The following is a 21,801-nucleotide window of genomic DNA, read 5'->3' as shown; positions in this document are numbered from 1 at the left end:
TTTTCACAGACAGCCAAGCTGCACTCAAGCTCAAGGCATTCGGCGAGTTCGAAGTTAGAGTACAAGTAGCGATAACGTCACAACAGTGCCTATGATCTTGTGGGGACACAGCCTTTCTGTGGAATTTCTCATGGTATGCAAGTCAGTCAGTAATGTCATGGGCTCAAGAGGAACACGGGACAAATATATGGATTAAGCTTCTTGCATCACAGTTTCAGCATCAAGCTCACTCTCCTCTTTCCTTCTCAAACAGTCACCTCCAATGTTCTACGATTAAACAGGATGCAAGAAAGGCAGATCACACGAATGGTCACAGTTCATAATGGCTTCCTGAGAATATGCTTACATCGCTTGAGGATCCACAGTAGATATACTGCATGTATAAAAATGTGGACAGTCTAAAGATAGGTACTGTAAACTAGCAAACCATCTACTCTATGACTGCACAGCTCTTAATGAGGTAAGGGAAAGCTATCCATGACAAGGAACAGACACCTTCCTCAGGAGTAGCCCATAGATCTACAGTTCTACAGTTCATACAATCTACAGTTTATCGAACAACTCAGATTTGACGGGTTCTAGAGGCACTTACCATCTAATTCGATCAATCAATCCTGATGCGCACTGTTGAATTGCTTTAGAATAAGAGACAATAATGTTATTAAGTTAATAACAGTTTCTTCAACTGCTTTTGTGTGACACTTCAAGTTTTCTCTACATGTTTATTTCATATTTCCGAATTTAACTCAAAATTCAATTTTTATTGTTAACTAGCTGGCCCGACAGACGTCGTCCTGTCCTAATATGGTTTTATGTCAAATGCTCGTTCATTTTCAAGATGAGCTCGTTAGCATGGCTCAATCACGTCCTAGTTGAAGTTCGTTCGCTACGCTCACTCACCTTTAGGTTGGAGCTCATTCACTGCGCTCACTTGCCTTCAGGTTAGCTCGTTCGCTACGCTAACTCACCTCCAGGTTGAAGTTCGCTCGATACGCTCACTCACCTTTTGGTTGCAAATTAGCTGTTGTCATTAAAAAAAAAATAATAGTGCAGCACCCTATTGGTAAACCTAATTACTTTTTAAAGATATTGAACATCACCGAATCAAATTCTTTAGTTGAACCAGCTGGTAAGATTCTTTAATTCCATTTAAATATGCGAGTACTCATAAGGTTAACATGGGAAACTCTAGAGCCACTGGGGCACGGAGCCCTTTTGACGGATCTGCACCAAACTTCACACAAACCATCCTTGAATAATGCTTATTGCTCAATAATGCCTGAAAGTTTCAATAATAAAATATAAAATAAATACGTTTTTATGTACAATCACAATAATTAAGGACATTCAGTTTTCACCACAAAACACAATCACCTTCAATTACAGTATTTTACCATGTACACCAGCAGATTCAAGCCCCGTATGTACAACTTATCTATAGGCTATGTTAAAGTTTTACTCATTATATTGTCTTTGAATGTTATATTTTGTCAAGGTTACAGACTAAATATTCTACTATTGTAATACAAATTCTAAAAGTTTATTTTGTCTGCTCTCTAACACGCAATTGAACCAATTTATAAGCTAAGCATGTTTACATTTAAAAATTCATTATGGTCAAAAACTAAATAATAGCCTATAAGTTACCATATAACACACATTGATAAATAATTGGTTAACACTGTTGCAATGAGTTTCCATGTCTTAAAGTACACAAACTCTAAAATAAAAGTTCTCCAAGGTATAATCTTACACTGAAGGTGTCAAAGTCAACATGACTATAAGAGTTTCTTTAACTGCTTTCGTGTAACACTTCAAGCTTTCTCAACAAGTTTATTTCATAGATCAAAATTCACCCTTTTATTCAATGAAACTCATGTATCATGCAGTATTATTGATAGGTAGATCAGTGGTTATAGTTTTCTTCTAGCAATCAAAAGATTTCCGGGTCAATCCTGGGAAAAGTTGAAAGACTTTTGACAGCTCAAAACTGAACCTAGCTGTCCTTCATTTGGATTTTGATTAATGGTCGTGGCTAAAAAACCAACAGGTCTTAATAAATAACGATAAACTGGAGATGATCCCACTACATTCTACAGTCACCCTGCACATCTCTTCACGTTTATTTTAAAATGCAGTCCTAGAGTGTGTCTCGCTCTGGCACGAAGAATGGTTAGATTGATTTAATTTATAAGTAGTATTAAGAATCGGGATAATTACGATAACCAACCCAATTTTTATGCACTAAAAATAGTGTAAACTTATACATACTAAAATAGTAAAGTTAACAAATGCAATATTAGGCAACACTTAATGCATGTATATTTATTGTGGAAAAAAGTTTTTTTTATATCCTTAATTATATAAAACAACTTAAAATTTAGCAAAAATATAGAATAGCATGACTATAATGTAACGATTCTATTGAGGGACTAATTTTGAAATACTTGCATTATATCGATACTATAACGTCAATTTATCACTAAACTCAAAAACATAAATGAGTGTGAAATGATCTTTACAAAGTATTCTCACAGCCAAACCTTGAATCAAATAATAAACCAGAGGACAAAGTCACAATGAACGAAAGAGACTAATGATAAGACTTTCATTTAATCTTAATTCCACCTTAACTCTCCTCCAATTATAGCCCCAGATGTTATTATCTTCCCGTTATAAGATTTTCTTAATCCTCCAAAAAATGATTAGAAACTTCTAACTAAAAATTATTTTGAAATGAAATAATATTTAAAAAAGTATAGTTTATCGCAAAATGTTTTAAAACACAAATGTTTTAAAATTAAATTGAGTAAAATGAAGAATCTCCCCTCACATATATACTCACATAGGATAACTTTCTTTTGTCTAGATCGTTTCCAATACACTAGTTTTTTGTCACATAATAATTTTATGAGAAGTAACGATTTTATCTTATCTAAATCTTATTTTGTAATTGAAGAGTATTTCACTCTAAGGCTGATTGATTATTCAACGTGTTTTTGTCATACTACGCAGGAAAAGGTGTCTTTAAATACTAAAATGTGGCTGGAAACTTGCCGTTTTCATTTTAACCTAACATAACTTATTATGTTCTCTTTTTGTCTTTTCTGATCACTAAAATTAGCTACATGTTAATCTTATGGCGAAAGCCTATTTTTGCAGGACAGTTCTTTTCCGATCAGTTTTAGAAGTTAAACGTGACGCAACAGCTGACTTTTATTGTTGCCAAATAATTGGCCACAGTTAACCCCGATGTTAACCCCCTCATTGATGTTACACGTGTGAAGCATATTATGGAATTGTGATTTCTAAAAACATAGGGTTTTTGTGTTCCTTGATTCTAGAATAACTTGTTTCTTGATTCGTAGTTATATGACTTGTTTGCAATATAACTAATAGTATCGTTCAATACTCGTCCGAAGAGCTCTTTGCCAGTGCTTGATCTAAATTCTTCTCGCACGTAAACACGATCTCGCACTGGCAAATAGTGCTTTTCCGGACTAGTGACGGAATATAGTATTGTAGACTAGTTAAATTAGATTAACAACTTCGTGTCATACATGTGTTGTCAAACAAGACCCAAGTAAGCCAGAGTTGCAGCTGATGATAATGTGTGGCTTCTGTGGCTGGATAATTTGTATCCTGACCACAGTTGCCCCATTAATCTTACCATATTAAATCCTTGACACTATAAACTGATATGATGATAAACATAGTAAACCATGTAATAAAATACTGTCTATTGTTGAATACTTAAAGAAAAGGGATAAAAATGAGTATGCAGTGTAGATATTAAAAAATACGATTATATATACGAGCTATATATACTGTATAATTTATGTATTTATATGACTGATGGTTCTGATGGTCTAGTTAGAGCACTAGCATTTCGTACTCTATACTATAATAATGATAACTAGTGTACATGTTGCTCGAATTCAAGCAATTGCAAAGTATTACAGGAGTTATATCAAAACGAATAACAGTCATATTTACAACGAGTTTAAAAGAGTCAACTCAAAAATTACCGGTGTGTAACTCAGACCATGTTTATCTTCGAAAAATCTAAAGTATTCCGGCCGGTTTTCTTCTTCTTATAATGCGTCGTAGTACGGGCAACACAGGTCATTGATAGAGGGCCAATTGAGAACGAAAAGTCGTTTTGGGGTAGTGTTAGGGCGCATTTGTAACCTAATAGTTGAGATTGTCCAGGGTCAGGTGCTGACTGTGATGAGTTAAGCCTATTACGCGCCACTGTTAGCTGTGGTCACTATCACGATTACGCCTCCTGTCTATGTTTCGTTGTCGTTGCGTCGGAGGCATCTAAAAGGAAAAAAACAACAAATAAACAAATTATAGCTACACAATACAACTATAAATGCGCAAATTTAAGTTACAAACATGCTAACACGATCCGTCATAGCGACACAAAACAACTATAAATACACACATTTAAGATACAACCATCCTAACACGAATCGTCTTGGGGGTTATGTTTACACAAACTCAAATAGTAAATAAATGTACTCAATGCGTTTCATTGAATTGAAAAATAAATAACAGCAATTAAATTATACAGCTGATCAAGATCAAAATGTAAACAATTATGTTCTTCATAAGAATAACATGGAAACTTTCAATGCCACTGGGGCAGAGCCCAAGGGACTTTTTCAAAAATGTAAGGCCAGTTTGCAAATCTACGCGACACGCTCTTTCCAATGAGACGTCAATGGATAAAATCGGTTAAGAAATGGCGGAGGAGTTCAACCGACAAAGTTTCATGTAGCGTATTAATTATATAGATACTGTATTTATTAGCTTCAATATACAAAGAGCTCTACAAAATTAAAAATGTTTATTAAGTTAATTCCTATACGGTATTTTCGTAACACCGGTTGATAATCATTACAATACAAACCAAACCAGGGGATACCAATGTGATGAAAAATAAACGTTTCATATTAACTCAATATGGCAACCCCGAACAAAAGGACGCCTCATAGGCTCATTTTAAGAGGTATTGAGAATGAAATATCATATCCTTTCACGTCGCCCTGCTCAATTCAGAAATAGTTCATTCTGCTCATAAATCCAATTTTTTTTCAAAATAGGTTTTCCTTGTAAAAATAGGTTTCCTTGTAAACTGTAAAAAAATTCAGTTTCAATAAATATTCTCTAAGGTAGCGAATACAGTATCTAAAGATATTTTCAATATAATCCATTCATTAAAAAATGCTTACAAAGTCTTGGAAAAAATCTTAGCCTAACAAGTTTTGTACGTAATTTGTCTAAAATTTGAAATAAGTACGGTCAAAACAGTTTTAAACAATTTACAAGTTAATATTTAAAAGTGGAAAAGACAAAACTAGCACAAACAGAATGTTTATAATCCTTTTTGAAGTGGATTCTTTGTTTAAAGAAGTTAATCTTTAGGAACAATGGAATATGAAACAAAACCCTGTAAAGGGAACTTCACTTTTGAATGAATCTCTCTTTCTGTAACAACCAATGTTTCGAGATAAAGCTAACATTTTCAGCAGGTTATAAATTATGTTACAACATAAAGAATATCCACTATGAGGATTTTAAATTATTGTCTCAGACTAGAAAATGAAGCACTCAATTGCAAATATTTTATAATTCAAGCTTGTGTAACAATACTATACACTTACATTATAGTATACTAGCAGAGTACCCGTCCTTCGTACGGGGTTGGCATATAAGTATCAAATGCTTATAGCAGTTATGAGTGAGGACATGGTTTAAGATATTTCGGTTCTTTTTGAAGTTCGTTCGCTACGCTCACTCACCTTTAGGTTGGAGCTCGTTCGCTGCGCTCACTTTCCTTCAGGTTAGCTCGTTCGCTACGCTCACTTGCCTTCAGGTTAGCTCGTTCGCTACGCTCACTCGCCTCCAGGTTGAAGTTCGTTCGCTACGCTCACTCACCTTTTGGTTGCAAATTAGCTGTTGTCATAAATGTAAAAGAAATAGTGCTAGTGCTACACCCTGTTGGTAATCCTTGTAACTTTAATGCTATTGAACATCACAGAACAGAACCAACTTGTTTAATTGAAACAGCTGTTAAGATTCAATAATTTCATTTCTCATAAGGTTAACATGGGAAACTCCAGAGCCACTGGGGCGGAGCCCGAAAGGATTTTTGGGATAAAAATATGCCTATATGTTAATCGGGAATGTGAGCTATCATCATGCCAAATTTCAGCCCGATCCGACCAGTAGTTTTCGCGTTTACTTTTCCCATACACACACACAGACACCACCTCTTTTTTATAATAGTACTAGCTGTTGTACCCGTGCTTTGCAACGGGAAGAGGACACAAAATAAAAACATTTTAATCTTTGTCTCTTGCATATAATAGTTACACATCCGCCAACGCTTTTAGAAACAAAATTTAACTTTTATGGCCTTAATAGAAACGTTTAAGTTATGTCTTTTAAATCTGGTAAGTAGTGGATACCTATCACCATTTTGGTTTTGATTAATTTTAAATCTTGTGTAGGCTGATATGAGAAAAACTGACCAAATCTTCGAGTAAAACTTTGACATACATAATTTACCAGATTTACCTTCATCTCGCTTAATTACACATTTTTAAATTTATTATTGACATTTTAAATTTCAATTTTGAAGTTGCAAAAATACTAATTATTAAATTTAAATATCTTTATATTAAACTCTTCTTTATATTAAATCACAAATCCTTTCATCTTCAGTTTTTTCACTCACAATAAATCATTAGTAAAACTAAGTCAGCTGTTATAAACTTTAGAAATATTGCTGTGCCTTATCAATACAGTCTTTTGAAATATTAAAGAAACTATATCTATAGGTACTATAAAAAATTTCAAACAAATAATTTATAATTAAAGACAGCAGACAAAACTAATATGATTATCAAAGCATCAAGGACTAAAAAATGTAATAGGCCTAGCAAATACAGTATATGTTCCATTGCATCTCTGATTCTACTATACAAAAATATCAACAAACAACTTAATATACAAACCAGTGTTCTTTTAATCAGTTCCATCGTCCATTGCCTTTACATTTTCACACTTACCATTAAGAAAACAAGTAACAGATATTTCATTGATTTTAGAAACAAAAGAACACTGTGTACTGCTTAGTTTTATGATATTTTCCTTGGTTTAATTTAATCAGTGGTGTGGCAAAACACAAATAATAAATGTATCAAATAAAGTAAATGTGAACTGAAAGCTATGTTAAGATAAAATAAGAGTATTTTGTATTACCATTTGATAATTAAATATAGTTACACATAAACAACAGATTTTAGAAAACAAAAATCAACGACAATTTAGTTATTGATGATATTCTTTAGTTTAATTTAAGCATAGGTTTAGCAAAACACAATAACTTAATTTACCTAAATATACATATAAAAAACAATGTGATGTGCAAGTTATAATAAGTTAATCTAACACATGTGAAGCAGTTAGAATTTATTTAAAGTAGCCTCCAAATTCATACAAAATATCTAAGTTATACATTGTAATTTTCATACTGTTTCCATGAAAACATATCAATAACATTATTTTCACTTAAGATTATTAACTTAAGACGCTTTAAAAAATCCAAAGCAGAGCCTGAGTTTATACAGCAACGGCTATGATTTTTTTTTCTATAATCATTGACATAGTTTTAGAATAAATAATCCATGATAAAAGGTTAGATTAAAATAAACCTACCTCATATTTATGGAAAATATTATATTTAATTTCTTTGTATCAGCTGTCTGAAATTGTGAAATATGCAGTTTAGCAGTTCTTCTTGTTTACATTTAAATGTTAAACAAATGTAAACAAACATTGTTAGTGTTCTCATCACAGCCATGGAGACCAATCAATATTTACTTTTAAAATGTTCACCTCAGAACTTTTAAAGCCAAAGGGGCAAAGCCTACGGTTAGTATCGAAATGTGAACAGTCCTATAATGGTCCTTGGTATGGTAACTATATTTTTGTAAAATTTTAGCCCAGTTGGTTCAGTAGTTTTTGCACCTATTAGTAATACACATACAGACACCATTAGATTTTTATACAGGGTGATTGATATAAGTGTGCCAGCCGTTTTATTCGAAAACTGTAAGAGATATCAAAAAAAGTTAAATAGTAAGTGCCTTGGATTTTTTACTAAAAAAATTATAGTCAAGTCAAAAAAGTTATTTTAGCCGCCATTTTTCCAATATGGCCGCCAACTTTGATTTTTCTTCTAAGACACCCTGTATTTTATGATGTATTCTGGTAGAAAAAGTAATTTTAAGACACTTTTATTCTTGTGATTTTTTTCATAAACCTAACCGTTTCAAAGATAATAATGGTTTAAGTTGTGAAATTTTGAATGGTTTTCCAGCAAAACAGCTGGCATGCTTGCTTAGGCCTTTATCGAAACTCTTTCTCATGCAGAAATTTCAAAACTTTAACCATTATTATCTTTAAAACGGTTAGGTTTATGAAAAAAATCACAAGAATAAAATCGTCTTAAAATTACTTTTTCTACCAGAATACATCATAAAATACAGGGTGTTTCGTAAGAAAAATCAAAGTTGGCGGCCATATTGGAAAAATGGCGGCTAAAATATTTTTTTGACTTGACTACAATTTTTTAAATAAAGAATCCAAGGCACTTACCATTTAACTTTTTTTGATATCTCTTATAGTTTTCGAATAAAACGGCTGGCACACTTATATCAATCACCCTGTATAATAGTATAGATATAGATAGATTACGTTACTAGTCCTGAAAATAAGTGTTTACCCGACGAGTGTGGTCGTTCCCGTGCGAGACGAAGTCGAGTATGGGATTGCCATACGAGTCCGGTAAACACATTTTGGACGAGTTACGTACGATATTTTACGCCATACTGCAAACTATTCAAAAATACTAGTAAATCCGTACAAATACTTAAACATTACAAGGCAACACCAAATAAACAGGCCGTGATGCTCCTCTGGCATGACGTCATTATAGGCGACGGCATGTATAGTTGAACACATTAATAAACACTGTAGGCCTACCCTTTTAAAGTAGTCAGTAGCGTACGAACAGTAGTGAAATGCAAGTTTTCACACTGCACATTTTTGTCGAGCGGAAGCCCACCAGTAAGTGCAAATAGACCAGTTGTTGCAATATTGTTTTCAATCTGACTTGCGAATTGGATACTGTTTATGTTTATTGTCACATTTTAAAGACAGGAACTGTGTAATGTTAAAGAAAACACATAGGCACGGCGGCACGGCTAGTTAGAACATTATGGTTTAACCCGTATGTTGTAAAAGGATCTAGAGGTCTGTCTGATTCTGACAAAGCCCATTGAAAACCTTTGATGTCCAATCCACCTGAACAGCTTTGAGATGAAATCAAGTTCAGTCCGCATTTATCTGAATGTTTTGTCCCGATACAAACCACAAGGCTTGAGTGACGTATCTGACAAGATATTTTCTTTTATGTTCTTTATTTTAAAGAAAGTTTCTTGGAATTACTCTCAAAGTTCTGTCTCTTTGATATCGTGTTAAATATTGTTCCCAGCATGTTTTTCTTTCTGTGAATTTTTCATGAAAGGATAACATTTTTATTAAAAAATGCATATAAATCTGCATGTATGTATTAGTTTTGTGGCATTGATCACAAAATTTCAATATTTTCCTGAGCACTTACAACTTAACACTCCAAATAAATTTATAAGGTTTTTAGTAGAAATCCAGCCAGGAAAATGTAAATTCGCTTAGTCTGCAGATTTGCTGCGGCAGGGGTATTTTCTTTATAGTTTGAAATTTTCAAAATAGTTTCTCCAGTTTGATCGTTATTTTATGGTATCCTTTGATTATAACTAAGATGAGAGTCTATTGTTACAAAAACACTTAATCAGAGTGTTTGACTGCCAGACTTAACAACAATGTTATATCCTAATTAACTTGTCTCTGGCATTGTAACAGGAGTCATCATTGGCTGAGCTTTGTTAGCTCTTTTGCTATTTAAACTCCCACTGAAAATATCATCTTTCCTTGTTAATTTTGCTCAGGTTATCATCCAATCACTAGTGCAGTATCATGTTGTTAAATTCCAATGTAATTTCATTACACTATGTTTAAAGTATAAAAATGGATGGTTTATTAATTAGAATGTATCCGTTATTTGATTAGTTATTCAGATGCCTATGTATAGATTCTGAAGAAAACGTAAACAATTACTAACATGAAAAACCTATATAGTTTTACTTATATAACAAATGCAAAGTTTTAAAACAAAACAATAGTTCATTTGTGTGTGATGGAATTTTTAACCACGCAGGTGTTACACATTGTAACGAAAACAGGTCATTTTACCGTAGTGTATCGAAAATTACAATTTTCCACGCTATGTTGGAAGGTTGTCACTTTAGGGAAGTTGGAGTGTTTGAACAAGGCTAATTGCTTTTGGTAAGCCAATGATTAATTTTCTTACCTCGACAGTCTTATTCATAGAAAATTGGGTAAATAAATACTGATCTGATGGTGACACTTCATTATGAACAGTTTGAAATGTTCGATAAGTAGGCTACATAATATTTCATAATATTCAAAGAAGAACGCAGTTAGTTCAAGTAAAAATATAGGGCCAATGCAGGGGTAAGATAAAACAATATAATGATGGATGAAATAATATATTCGTTTAGTAATTATGTTTTAAAAACGTAAAAACATATTCTGTTCAGTCAACAATAATTAAAATGTCAAAGAACCTCAGTAGTTTTTTCAATAATAAATGAACTAAGATATTGTTTAAATTCTCAGTAAAAAGCTTACATGATTTCCAAAACCCAATTAATGATTTTAGTTAGCATTCAATCAAATGCAAATTTATCAGAATAGTAAGGATTATAAAAATAAGTAAATCATGATTATTCTTGTTTAGAATATATTTTGTTACGAAGTAAAATAACAAACAACTAATTATTTGACATACAAAACAATTCTGATGCATTGATAAAATTACAATAAATCAAATTCATTTGCACCCAAAACTGACTAAAAATCCATTCAACGTAATTGTTGTAAGGAGTATGAATACAATACATGGAATTAAAATTAATTCAAACATGATAGGAATATAACGTTTAAATGTTAAGGAGCACAATTTATTTTTTGAAGTAAAAAAAATTATAAAGGAAAAAAAATAGTTTACAGACCGAAGCAAAAATAGTTTTTGGATAGCACAGTTGACATTTTATTCTAACACTCCTCATTCCCATGTTAAGCTGGGCGATAATTTTAATAGTATACAGATTTCTTTAAAATATACAATCGTCAATCACCCAAAATTTACAAAATGTGACATTAAAATAACGTTTTTGGTTTTGTAACAATAGTTTATAAGGAATCTATTAGAAAAATAGATTTTACAGATTATTAGTTAGATATGTATTAAGATTAAGTATTGTCCACCATTTGCTTCCCAGTTGTCTTGACGGCAAAGAAACATTCACTAGAAAATAAACATTGAGATTGCATTGCTTGATATTTATTGCATTTGATATTTTTGTTTCATAAAATTCATTGATGTATTTTACCATAACATTTAACCATCAAACATTTTTACACTGATTAAATAAATGAACAATTTGATTGGTAAAATATAGTATTCAATGACACCGATCACAGTAATCTATAGCTGGAGTGGCACACCGATTTAAGGTAAAATAGTATATAAATACAATTTAGAAATCGAACAGTTGGTAGCTTTTACTGTTGTAATAATGTATAATTTATCGACCTTTTCTATCAAAGCAGTGTATGCAAATTCAATAACGGAGAAAACTAAAATTGATTTGTAAAAAGCTTGTTTAAATTACATAATTTTAACTTTACAATGCACACTCTTTTATAATGCATTAAAGCTTTAAAGCGACTTTTAAAAATTAATTAGAGGAAACGTATTTAGAATGAAGCTTGGTTTTAGCCGAACCTAAATTTTTCAGTAAATATGACGAGGTTATTTTAGAATTCGTCACCAACTGTTCTTCACGTTGAAATATTTAAAATTAAATTAAATCTAGCAGCCTTAAATTTGGACAAAACTATTTCATTACAATTCAGGTAAAAAATACAAGAACACATCGATCTCAGATTAATTTTGAGGTTAGACTAACACCTTTTCTTCAGAAATTATGTCACAAAGTTATGCAGCATATCAAAGTTTGTACTAAAAATCTATCGTAGCAACGACGTTAGGTAACATAGACTGGGAAACACCATAAGACATCTATTGGTAACATTACAAAACTTCCACTGTTCATAGTCACTATAATGGTCACTTTACACCATCAGTGGCTTAACGTTCAATGGGGAAGGAAAAATTCCGTATGGGGAAATGAAGGGATCCATAAGCCAGGCCGAGGGATCCCTTTCTAAGTTTTTCGGACCTTTTAGGATTTTTTGTCAAATTTTCAATTGAAATTAATTTTAATTACCGATTGTAAATGTGTGCTTTTTCATTTTTTTTAAATCGATTTAAATTTATGTATGTTCTATACATTTTTATCTACCCTAACCTGAAAAGGGGCCAAATAATCACTTTTACTGATCTACTAGGTCTGATGAGAGTTAAACATTGTTAAGACACTGATGATCACTATTCTAAGTGGCAGTTATTATTATGAATACGACACTCTGGTAGCTTCACATGGTAAATTGTATAGTAAACATAATTAATTGAGATATCTATTTTAGATTACAACTTTGTTTCTGAAACTTAGTTGCTAAGTTTTCAATTTTTTTTATTCAATCAAATGAAGCAATGCATTTTTAAAACATAGCTTTGTTTCAAACTTTTAAAGGCCTACGTTCAGAATCAATTCGGAAAATTACTAGATACAACCCTAAATTTCTTTCTGAGATGTTTCACATTCTGCCATGATAATGTGTGTATCATGATGGCACATATTAACAATTACTGTCTGAAGTGCTAAAAAGGCATTCAATACAAATTTCCTGAAACCAAGTTGTGAACAGAGTTTCTTAATGAGAGTCTTAACCCTTTCTCAATACAGCAACCTAATCTAGGCCAATGTACCTATGGTACAAATCCCCAATTAAATGGCCAGTTTGTCAATATGATTTAATTTTACATCAATGTCTATGTTTAAATTATCTGTACATAGATTTAACTTCGTAAACCGAAGGATTTTGAAAATCATCGTTGCTGACGCAATAGTAGGCCTACATTGTCCCATATAAATTTTGTGTTTTTTGAAATGTGACTTTCAAAAAGTTGTTTTACTTTTCAATAAACAAAAAATACAATATTAATATCTCATTACACAGTATAAAACATTTCAAACCCGGATTGAGGCGCTTATAAGCTATACAGTATGTCAAATTTATTATACATATTCTACACAAATAATCATTATACTTTGTTATTTCCCACCTATACAACTTTTCATACATCAACTAAACCTCTTGTGTTGTGCACAGCGTCAAAAATATTCTAGGTACTCAGAGGTTTTTCCATAAGTACTTATAAATACATATATACATTTTCAAAAGCTATCAAACGTTGAAGGTTTTGGTAGGAAAAGTAGTACTTCTATCTGCACACTTATTTTACACTCAAACACTGATATACCGCCACTGTTATTGACCTAATGCTCCTGTTCTGTTTCTATACACAGTTTGCAGCACTGCGTCTCAGTTTAGATGCTCACTGATGCTCGGTGCATGCTCATTGATCACCGTGTATGCTCGCTGCTACAAGCTCTGTTTATTTACACAGCCGTAGGGTCGTCATAAGTCTTGTGACCAACCCTCTCGCTCCCTGCCGAGCCCTCGAGTGCCATCGGTTCCCTCTTTTCAACAAGCCTGATATTGTGGCTGAAAAATAGATAATACATTTAGTATAAATAGAAAACTACTGTTGTTAAGCTACAAAGAAAAGAAAACACACACAGCTACAAAGAAAGTGTTTAAAATTTCACTACAAAGTCTGGATGTTGGTGATTACAGTGAGCATGCTGATTTCATGTGTCGAAAGTGTCAACGATACACACATGAAATCAGTATGCAGCTTAAAAACTTTATTGGAAACTTAAAAATGTTTAAAAAACCTCCCGGTTGCTCAAACATTTTAAAATTTTCAATAAAGTTTATATGGTAATAAATACCTTATTAAATAAATTGACAAGCATTATTACATGACCCATTAAGTTTATAGTTACATCAGCTTCACCATTAGCTAAAATCTCATAGAGACAAAAAACTTATCTATTCCATTGTACTATTGTCATAACTTTTCATGTGCATTGTTCTCTATTTCAATGTACAGAATTCTCTATTTCCTCCCCACACTGCAAATAAAACATGTGATTGTAATTTCTTCCATTTGTTGTGATTTTCTGTTTATATTTCGTCACCAGCATGGAAACCCATAGGGCCCATGTTATTTGTTAGTTTATATCAATTTTGTGCTTATTTTGAGCCTACTTTAATTTATAAAGGGATTCTGCACATCTACAGGAAAGTATCTTTCCAATAGTATGCGTAGATTTTCCCTGCGATGCACACGAGCTGAGAAAAAAGCTTTTAAAGAAACAAGCTTGCCTATTAATATATAGACTAGTGCGATAAATTCATAACCTAAAAATGATGATTTTTCACTTACTAATGTCGTCCTCATCTTCAAGCTCAACAGATGCGGGCTGCGGCGCTCCTTGTGCCATCTGTAACATAAACAAATAAATAAAATAAAACCATTTATTGAGGCATTTAATACAACAGGCAATGGACCAAAGAAACGTGATCCACTTTCATGAAGTTCTTTAGATTCTTGGATCTTTTGTTGAAAATCTTTTCTGGAAGGGTCTTTGTAAGGCTTGTTGAACTAATTCAGACCAGACATCGAGAAACAATGTACCTACAAACTTTGACAGCCAGGACCTATTTTTATGAACGTATGCATATATGACCCAAGGTTACTTTGTGTCTACGTTTGGGAAATGCTGAAGATAGCTAATTCATACAATTGAGAGCTATCGCTGTTGCTAACCAAGACACAAATTATTCTTTAATCAATTGTAAGTTTTTGAAGTTGTTACATGTTATTTATACATTAATTAAGTTTAATCATCCACCTATTTAAAAAAAATCAAAGCTCTTGACATAGAAAGTTTTAGGAGAATCGAAGCCACACTTGCCACATTTTTTTACATGGTACAAAAAATACTTAACAAATAAAAAGGTAAGTAATTTGGTAACATTTACGGTAACACATTCTGTACCTTTCTGTTCTGAACCTCTTGTTGGGCCTGACGTAGCAGATCGTCCACGAACTGAGACGCCACGTCTACCACCTCCTGTCTGTCACTGTGGTTGTGACTGTGGTAGACTCCAGAGTCCGACGTGAAGACAGGTGAATGCATCTGAAACACATAGTTTTTTTATGTCCCATATTCACATGCTAGGACTTTTGGCTACGTCTGGAGGATCACAACCATATAATATAGCTAAAGGCTATTCGCAAGATTTGGACCAAAGCCTCACACTCTACCAATAGATTACCATTATGAGTTGGGCTAATGGTATATGCTACGTGTGTATTTTAACCTAAATATGAGCGAAGGATGAGTGTAGAATGGAGTGTGATGCCTTGTTTAGTTTTTTACTGACTAAGACTAGCTGTTTCATCAGTCAGGATCATTTATTGGAATCCCGATGATCAAGAATATCTTTCTTCGAACCATACACCATAGATCAGCTGGCTACCGGGATACCCCGTTCTTAAACACGGACGTTAAGTTCGGGACGGATTAGAAGAGAGCATTACGGAATTGAAATATCTGATTTGAGAAATATTACATAGATAGCTACCTCAAAGTACCCAAACGGCCCTCATAAAGTGTTTTAATAAAAACACACAATTTAGTTATTGTATAGCACCGTTCGTAACCGGATGTACAGTACATGTAAATCAATAGTTTCTGATTAAACTATTTTAATTGTATTGGAAACTTTGGATTGTTTGATTGGATAACTGGAATTGAGATCAAAGGGAATGAGCCGTTCAATTACAGGAATTCCCAAGTAAGATTGTATTGTCCATTTAATTGAACAGAGTAAAGGTATTCCATTTGATGTCCAGTTTAAATGTAAATGGTAATTCAATGACATTTGCATGTTGGTGTGATTGGCTCCAATACTGTAACAATTTATTGGTAAGAAACTAGTTAAAACTGTTTGGTTAACTTCTTTATTTTATTTTTGGGTTTTTAAATAAATGTATTGTTTTGTGGTAATAAATGTACAGCACCATATCTTATATATCCTTAATAAAATTAGGGTATTCTCCGTTACATCCCTGTTCCAGCCGTCTTACTTAATCAATGTTCACGATTGAGGTGTCATTTTCAAACTTATGGCTTAGCGCACCTGTGAATAGTAAATAAAAATGTAATTCCTTTAGGGCTTCCCTTGCGTTACAATTATTTCTGAGTTCATTTTCAAAGGGCTAGTGTTGCTGACCAACTTTCTCAACAACAATGGTACAATGGTTTAAATCTGAATTATTGAGCGGAGCGAGCGAAGCTCTTAACGTAAACTGTTGTGCATTTCGTCATACGCAAACTTCTCCTAGACAGCTGAAGCAATAGTTTTCAAATTTTACATGGCGATAAAGACTATATCATTGAGTGCCAACTTATACTTGACGTTAAAAAATCTCCCAAAAATACGCCTCAAGGGGTCTCAAAGTTTCAATGTAATCCTTATGGAAGCAGTATACAACACAAAGGCACAAGATCGACAGCAGTGCATCAGCAAACAGCTAATAAAACTATTGTGACTGTTAATCACGGATATTAGAACAGAAAAGGTATGGATCACAAACATAAACAAATGACGTCACTGTCGAGCTTAAAATAATATTAACACGTGGTTGGTACGTTTTTGAAAGCTTCATTTAAATAATTATAATATATAGATAGATAATACAAATACGTTTACTTTATACTAGTGACGTCATTTGTTTGTGATCAATGCCGTTTCTGTTCTAATATTCGTGCTATTAATAATTTTGTAAGGTATTTTTTCAGAGTAGTTCTTGGTTTCAGTTTGAACACGATTTAATATTTATCACCTACAAAGTAAGTTAATTATTTTGTGTATTTGTATCATTGTTCTATTGTTTTCATATTGAAAACTCAAAATTTTCATTGCTTATACAAAATAAAGTTATTTTTAAATCATAGAACCTTACAAAGTTAATGCTAAAATTCTTTTTCTCGGGAGAACGTTTAAAAGAAATACAAAGTCGTATCATTCACACACGTAGTCAACTGTAATGTATAAACACTTGGAGTAATTTACAGGTGAATGTGAGTACAGTTTACATCCAAGTCAATATCTTTCAGCTATCTTCTGTTGTGGCAACTGCACCAACCACCAACCACCAACCACCAATGCTGGTGTTGCTGTTTCTCAAACACTTCATTAGGTTTCCGATAGAAAAAAGTATAATGTTCTCTTACTCCTTTGAAGATATTATAAAGGTAACCTGAATAATTACCAAAAGTATTTAACAATATAAAACCGTTAATTTTATTTTATTTTAATAATGTGTTTTAACACCATTGGAAATTAAAAAAAAAAAAATGGTCCACTAAACCTGGTTTTAATCTTATTTAGACTTTTTGTTGAATATAAAGTTAAGTCAATAGCTTAAATTATTACTTTAATTCCAGTTCATTATTTTTAACTATACCTTATGTAGCTTTGTAGCTTGTATACATTTTTCATAATTAATTATTGGATTTTTGGAAACGTGTTGGTCTTAATGAATTGCATTTTAAATACATTCCATTGCCTTCGAGTAAAAATTATCTATATTTTAATTTTGATGAGTTTACTTAGTATCCATTTTGATAAAGAAAATATTGTAATGGTAACATTTCTATAACTCCAAAAAAACAAAAAAAAAAACACTTTATTAATAGTAAAGGTGCGCATTAAAATATGAGTGAAGGGTGAGTGTAGAATGGAGTGAGCTTTGTAGTTCTGTGTAGCTATGTTACTGACTAAGATCAGCTGTTTCATCAGTCGGGATCATTTATTTAAAGCCCAATGATCAGGGACAGCTGGGTCCAGTTTCGAACCATAAAAAAGCTACTGACTCATAATAACCTAAATCCTTAAAGCGCCCAAAAGATTATAGTTTATAAGAAGGCTAAGGGAAAATATTAAGAGGGAACTTGGGCGATGGCCAATCATCATTTATCATTTGTCACCAGCCACCATTACAGTAACCTCCTCCATTAGATAAGTTGAGGAGTGGTTGACTCTTGAAGAATTCTCTTAGTCGCTTTCTCACACTTATATATATTTATATACATATATATATATATATCTAACATTCGTTGACTTTTCTAGTTATTTACAAGAGTTAAAATTATTTTTATAATTTTTCAAACTAAATTTTTTTAAGCATCCACCACAGTCTACGACATTTCACAGTGTAAATCGTGTACATTAGGTTGATAAAAAGTTGTTGCCCACTTTATAGCATTCTTGACTTAGGAGTAGGATCTTAATATGATTTAATATGCTGTGAGTATACTTAAAATATTGTTAAAACTAATTTGATAATTTCATTATAGTGATTAAGTGTCATTGATTAAGTCATTAAGTGATTCATTATAGTGAAAAACATGCTTTACAATGACTACTTAAATAATTGTTTGGTTTAAGCTACTATATAGGAATACATTTGTTTTAAATCAATAAATATTTTTTGTAAGATAAAATAATATTTTTCACCCGTACAAAAACGTGATCCTTCAAAAATGAATATGATACATTATCGTCATACGATTTAGAAACAACTTTAAGAATAAAATGTAACAATATATTTTTATCACTGTAAATTTTAAAATATATTATTTTTAGAGTCATGCCTAAAGTATTTTGTCTTTCATTATATGTAATCAGATAAAGAAAATTTTGTAACAAATTGAAAGATGTGTCAAACTTGTTATCGTGAAATGGGAAACGTTTTTCAATGAGATATAACATAATTTATTTGTAAACTTTTTAACAAGAGTTATATAGGCAACATAAGAGTGTAGATAAAAGCACAAGTAAGAAAGTGTGTTATTAAAATTTAAAAGTATTTAGAAACAAGGGTTGATTGGAGTTTACATAGTATATCATAGACAGTTTACTGTAAGGGTAAACAAAATTTGATAGCGACTATGTAAATGTAAACTATTTTTGAGGCACTTTCATTTTATTTTAATTATGATTTTATTTTTAATGTATGGAAAAAACTACAAAACAATTAAGTAACTGAAAACGTACAACATATGATTATGGACTTATAAAGGATTAAACACTTTCGTGCAAATTTAAGGGTAGTATAATCAATTATTAGGGTGGAAGTGAAAAAGCTCTTGCCTTTATCTGATAGTGATTAGAAGTAACAAAGCTTTGGCTTTAGAAAACAACTTGGGATAGCTTAGTGAAGTAAAGAGTTTAACTTTTGTAACTTTCTTGAAAGATTCTACAGTCTTAAGCAACATAATGCAGATAGTAGGTGTTGCGGGGCCAAAGAAAACTATCTGCCTTATAGTGAAAAGGTAGTGTCTCAACGATAAAAAATCACCGTAAAATAATCAAATTCATCATATTAATGCCCCATGCAATCAACATATTGTTGCGCAAAATTTGTATTACCTTCTTCTATTTTGTAACAGCTGTAAAATATGTATATATCAGTATTGGTATGGTATATTATGTATTCTTATACCATGGGTACGCTTTTGTACCATAAGATAGTTCCCTTACAGAAACAGTAGCTTTGAAAACTTTATTAATTTAAGTAGCCTATTTGCTTAGTGAGTAAAAACATTATATAACACTAGTGTCAAACCTTAAGTACATGTTAAAATGAAACACGATATAAAACGTACATTGAACATGTCCTGTAAATAATTCAGAAACAAGTATTATCAACACACTCTGTTGGGGGCTCGACTTGGCTACTTTCAAAATTTAAAAACGTGAAAGGGATGTTTACTACTCCATGGTAAAATTTTCAGATATTAGTTTTTTTCAGATATTAGAATATTAGTTTTTTTTCTGAAACCGTGAGTAGTTAAACAAATGCTCTTCAACGCTAAGAATCTTTTTTTACATATCCATGTTTGAAAACCATATTCAAAATAGGTTTAGTAACTGTTATTTGATTTTAACTTACATTTAAAATTTCAAAGTAACCCAGTTATACACGTATGTGAATAGTTGTCAAATGAATTGTTCAAACTAATGACTTATTTAATGTAATGATTCACGCAGAAAGAAATGATATCAGTTCCGTTTATGTTCAACATAATTTATCATACCTTGTCCCATTACATGTTTTTATTTATTTATTTATTTATTTATTTTTGTTCTTATTTTATTTTTTATTTTATCACTAAAAGTATTTTACACGAAAAACCTTTTTGTACATTTACTATTATTTTTTGAAAACAAGAGTTCTTTTAGCAAGTATTTTCATCGTAAGTTCAATACAAGTTATGACATCTTGTCCCATTACATGCTTTTACTTTCACAAAAAAACCATATTATACATGAAGAATTATGTTTTGTACAATTACAATTATTTATGACAAACAAATAGATTTTTTTACCAACAGGTATTCTGATCTCAAATTAAATTTTATCTCATTGAATTGGAAAGAAAACGTTACCGAAAACATACAGAAATAAATTTTATCTCTGTTTATCTGATATTTCAAATCACAACAAAGAAAACTGTCGTTTGTCGTACATTATATGAGCACAGATGAGGAACATTTTACGATAAATTGAGTCATTTGTCACAAGCAAGCGTTATCGTGAAATGGGGAAAGTTCTGACTCGTCAATGACAAACGACATTAGGCCCTGCTGTAATTTATTTTAACACATTTATCTTCCGGAAATAATAATACATAATGTTGAGGTGCCGGTATACCATAATTTAGCAATTCAGATATTTATCATCAGTTCAATTTTTAAGTTCCTTTTTTGTGCAAAATGTAGGTCATCATAAATGCTGAACAATATTTTAAAATATTTAATTACTGCAATAAAAGGTAAATAAATTTTTGTTTCGTACATTTATCTATTCAAATTGTATTCTTTCTTATTTTAAATCTACAGCTACATCATTAATCATAAACCAAACTAAAAAGAGGATTTTGAATACTGAGTTTAAAGCGTACGAATAGACTAAACATTTTTCCAATTTTTTCATTCAAGCGCACAGTTATCTTTTAAATTTACGGATATTGGAGTTATATTTTAATACGTAAGTGTCCATACTTAATTATGGATAGTTATAATTGGATTTCAATCTAATATATTCAAGCTAAACAAGTTGTAGAATTTCCTTTCTTTATTGTAAAATATGTATCTTTTAATAAGGTCTTTTACAAGGTGTATGCATCGATGTATACACCTTGTAAAAGACCTTATTAAAAGATACATATTTTACAATAAAGAAAGGAAATTCTACAACTTGTTTAGCTTGAATATATTAGATTGAAATCCAATTATAACTATCCATAATTAAGTATGGACACTTACGTATTAAAATATAACTCCAATATCCGTAAATTTAAAAGATAACTGTGCGCTTGAATGAAAAAATTGGAAAAATGTTTAGTCTATTCGTACGCTTTAAACTCAGTATTCAAAATCCTCTTTTTAGTTTGGTTTATGATTAATGATGTAGCTGTAGATTTAAAAT

The 21,801-nt window shown here is 31.7% G+C and overlaps 1 protein-coding gene across 1 annotated transcript in view; it reads right to left on the bottom strand.

Moving 5' to 3' along the window:
• Positions 1-10,922: 10,922 nt before the first annotated feature.
• LOC129002628 (uncharacterized) overlaps positions 10,923-21,801 on the bottom strand; it is a 101,082-nt gene continuing 90,203 nt past the window's right edge. The window contains exons 4-6 of the mRNA XM_054430576.1: positions 15,297-15,437; positions 14,681-14,738; positions 10,923-13,893 (exon numbers count right to left, since the gene is read on the bottom strand). Of these exons, the coding sequence (XP_054286551.1) occupies positions 13,784-13,893; positions 14,681-14,738; positions 15,297-15,437 (309 nt within the window). The 3' untranslated portion in view covers positions 10,923-13,783. The remainder of the gene's footprint in view (positions 13,894-14,680; positions 14,739-15,296; positions 15,438-21,801) is intronic.

This window comes from Macrosteles quadrilineatus, unplaced genomic scaffold, assembly GCF_028750875.1.
Source record: "Macrosteles quadrilineatus isolate MER2022 unplaced genomic scaffold, UCM_ALF_1.0 Scaffold_9__3_contigs__length_116548681, whole genome shotgun sequence".
Lineage (NCBI taxonomy): Eukaryota > Metazoa > Arthropoda > Insecta > Hemiptera > Cicadellidae > Macrosteles > Macrosteles quadrilineatus.
Note: the sequence above shows the minus strand (reverse complement) of the source record. Positions and strands in the feature narration are given on the sequence as shown.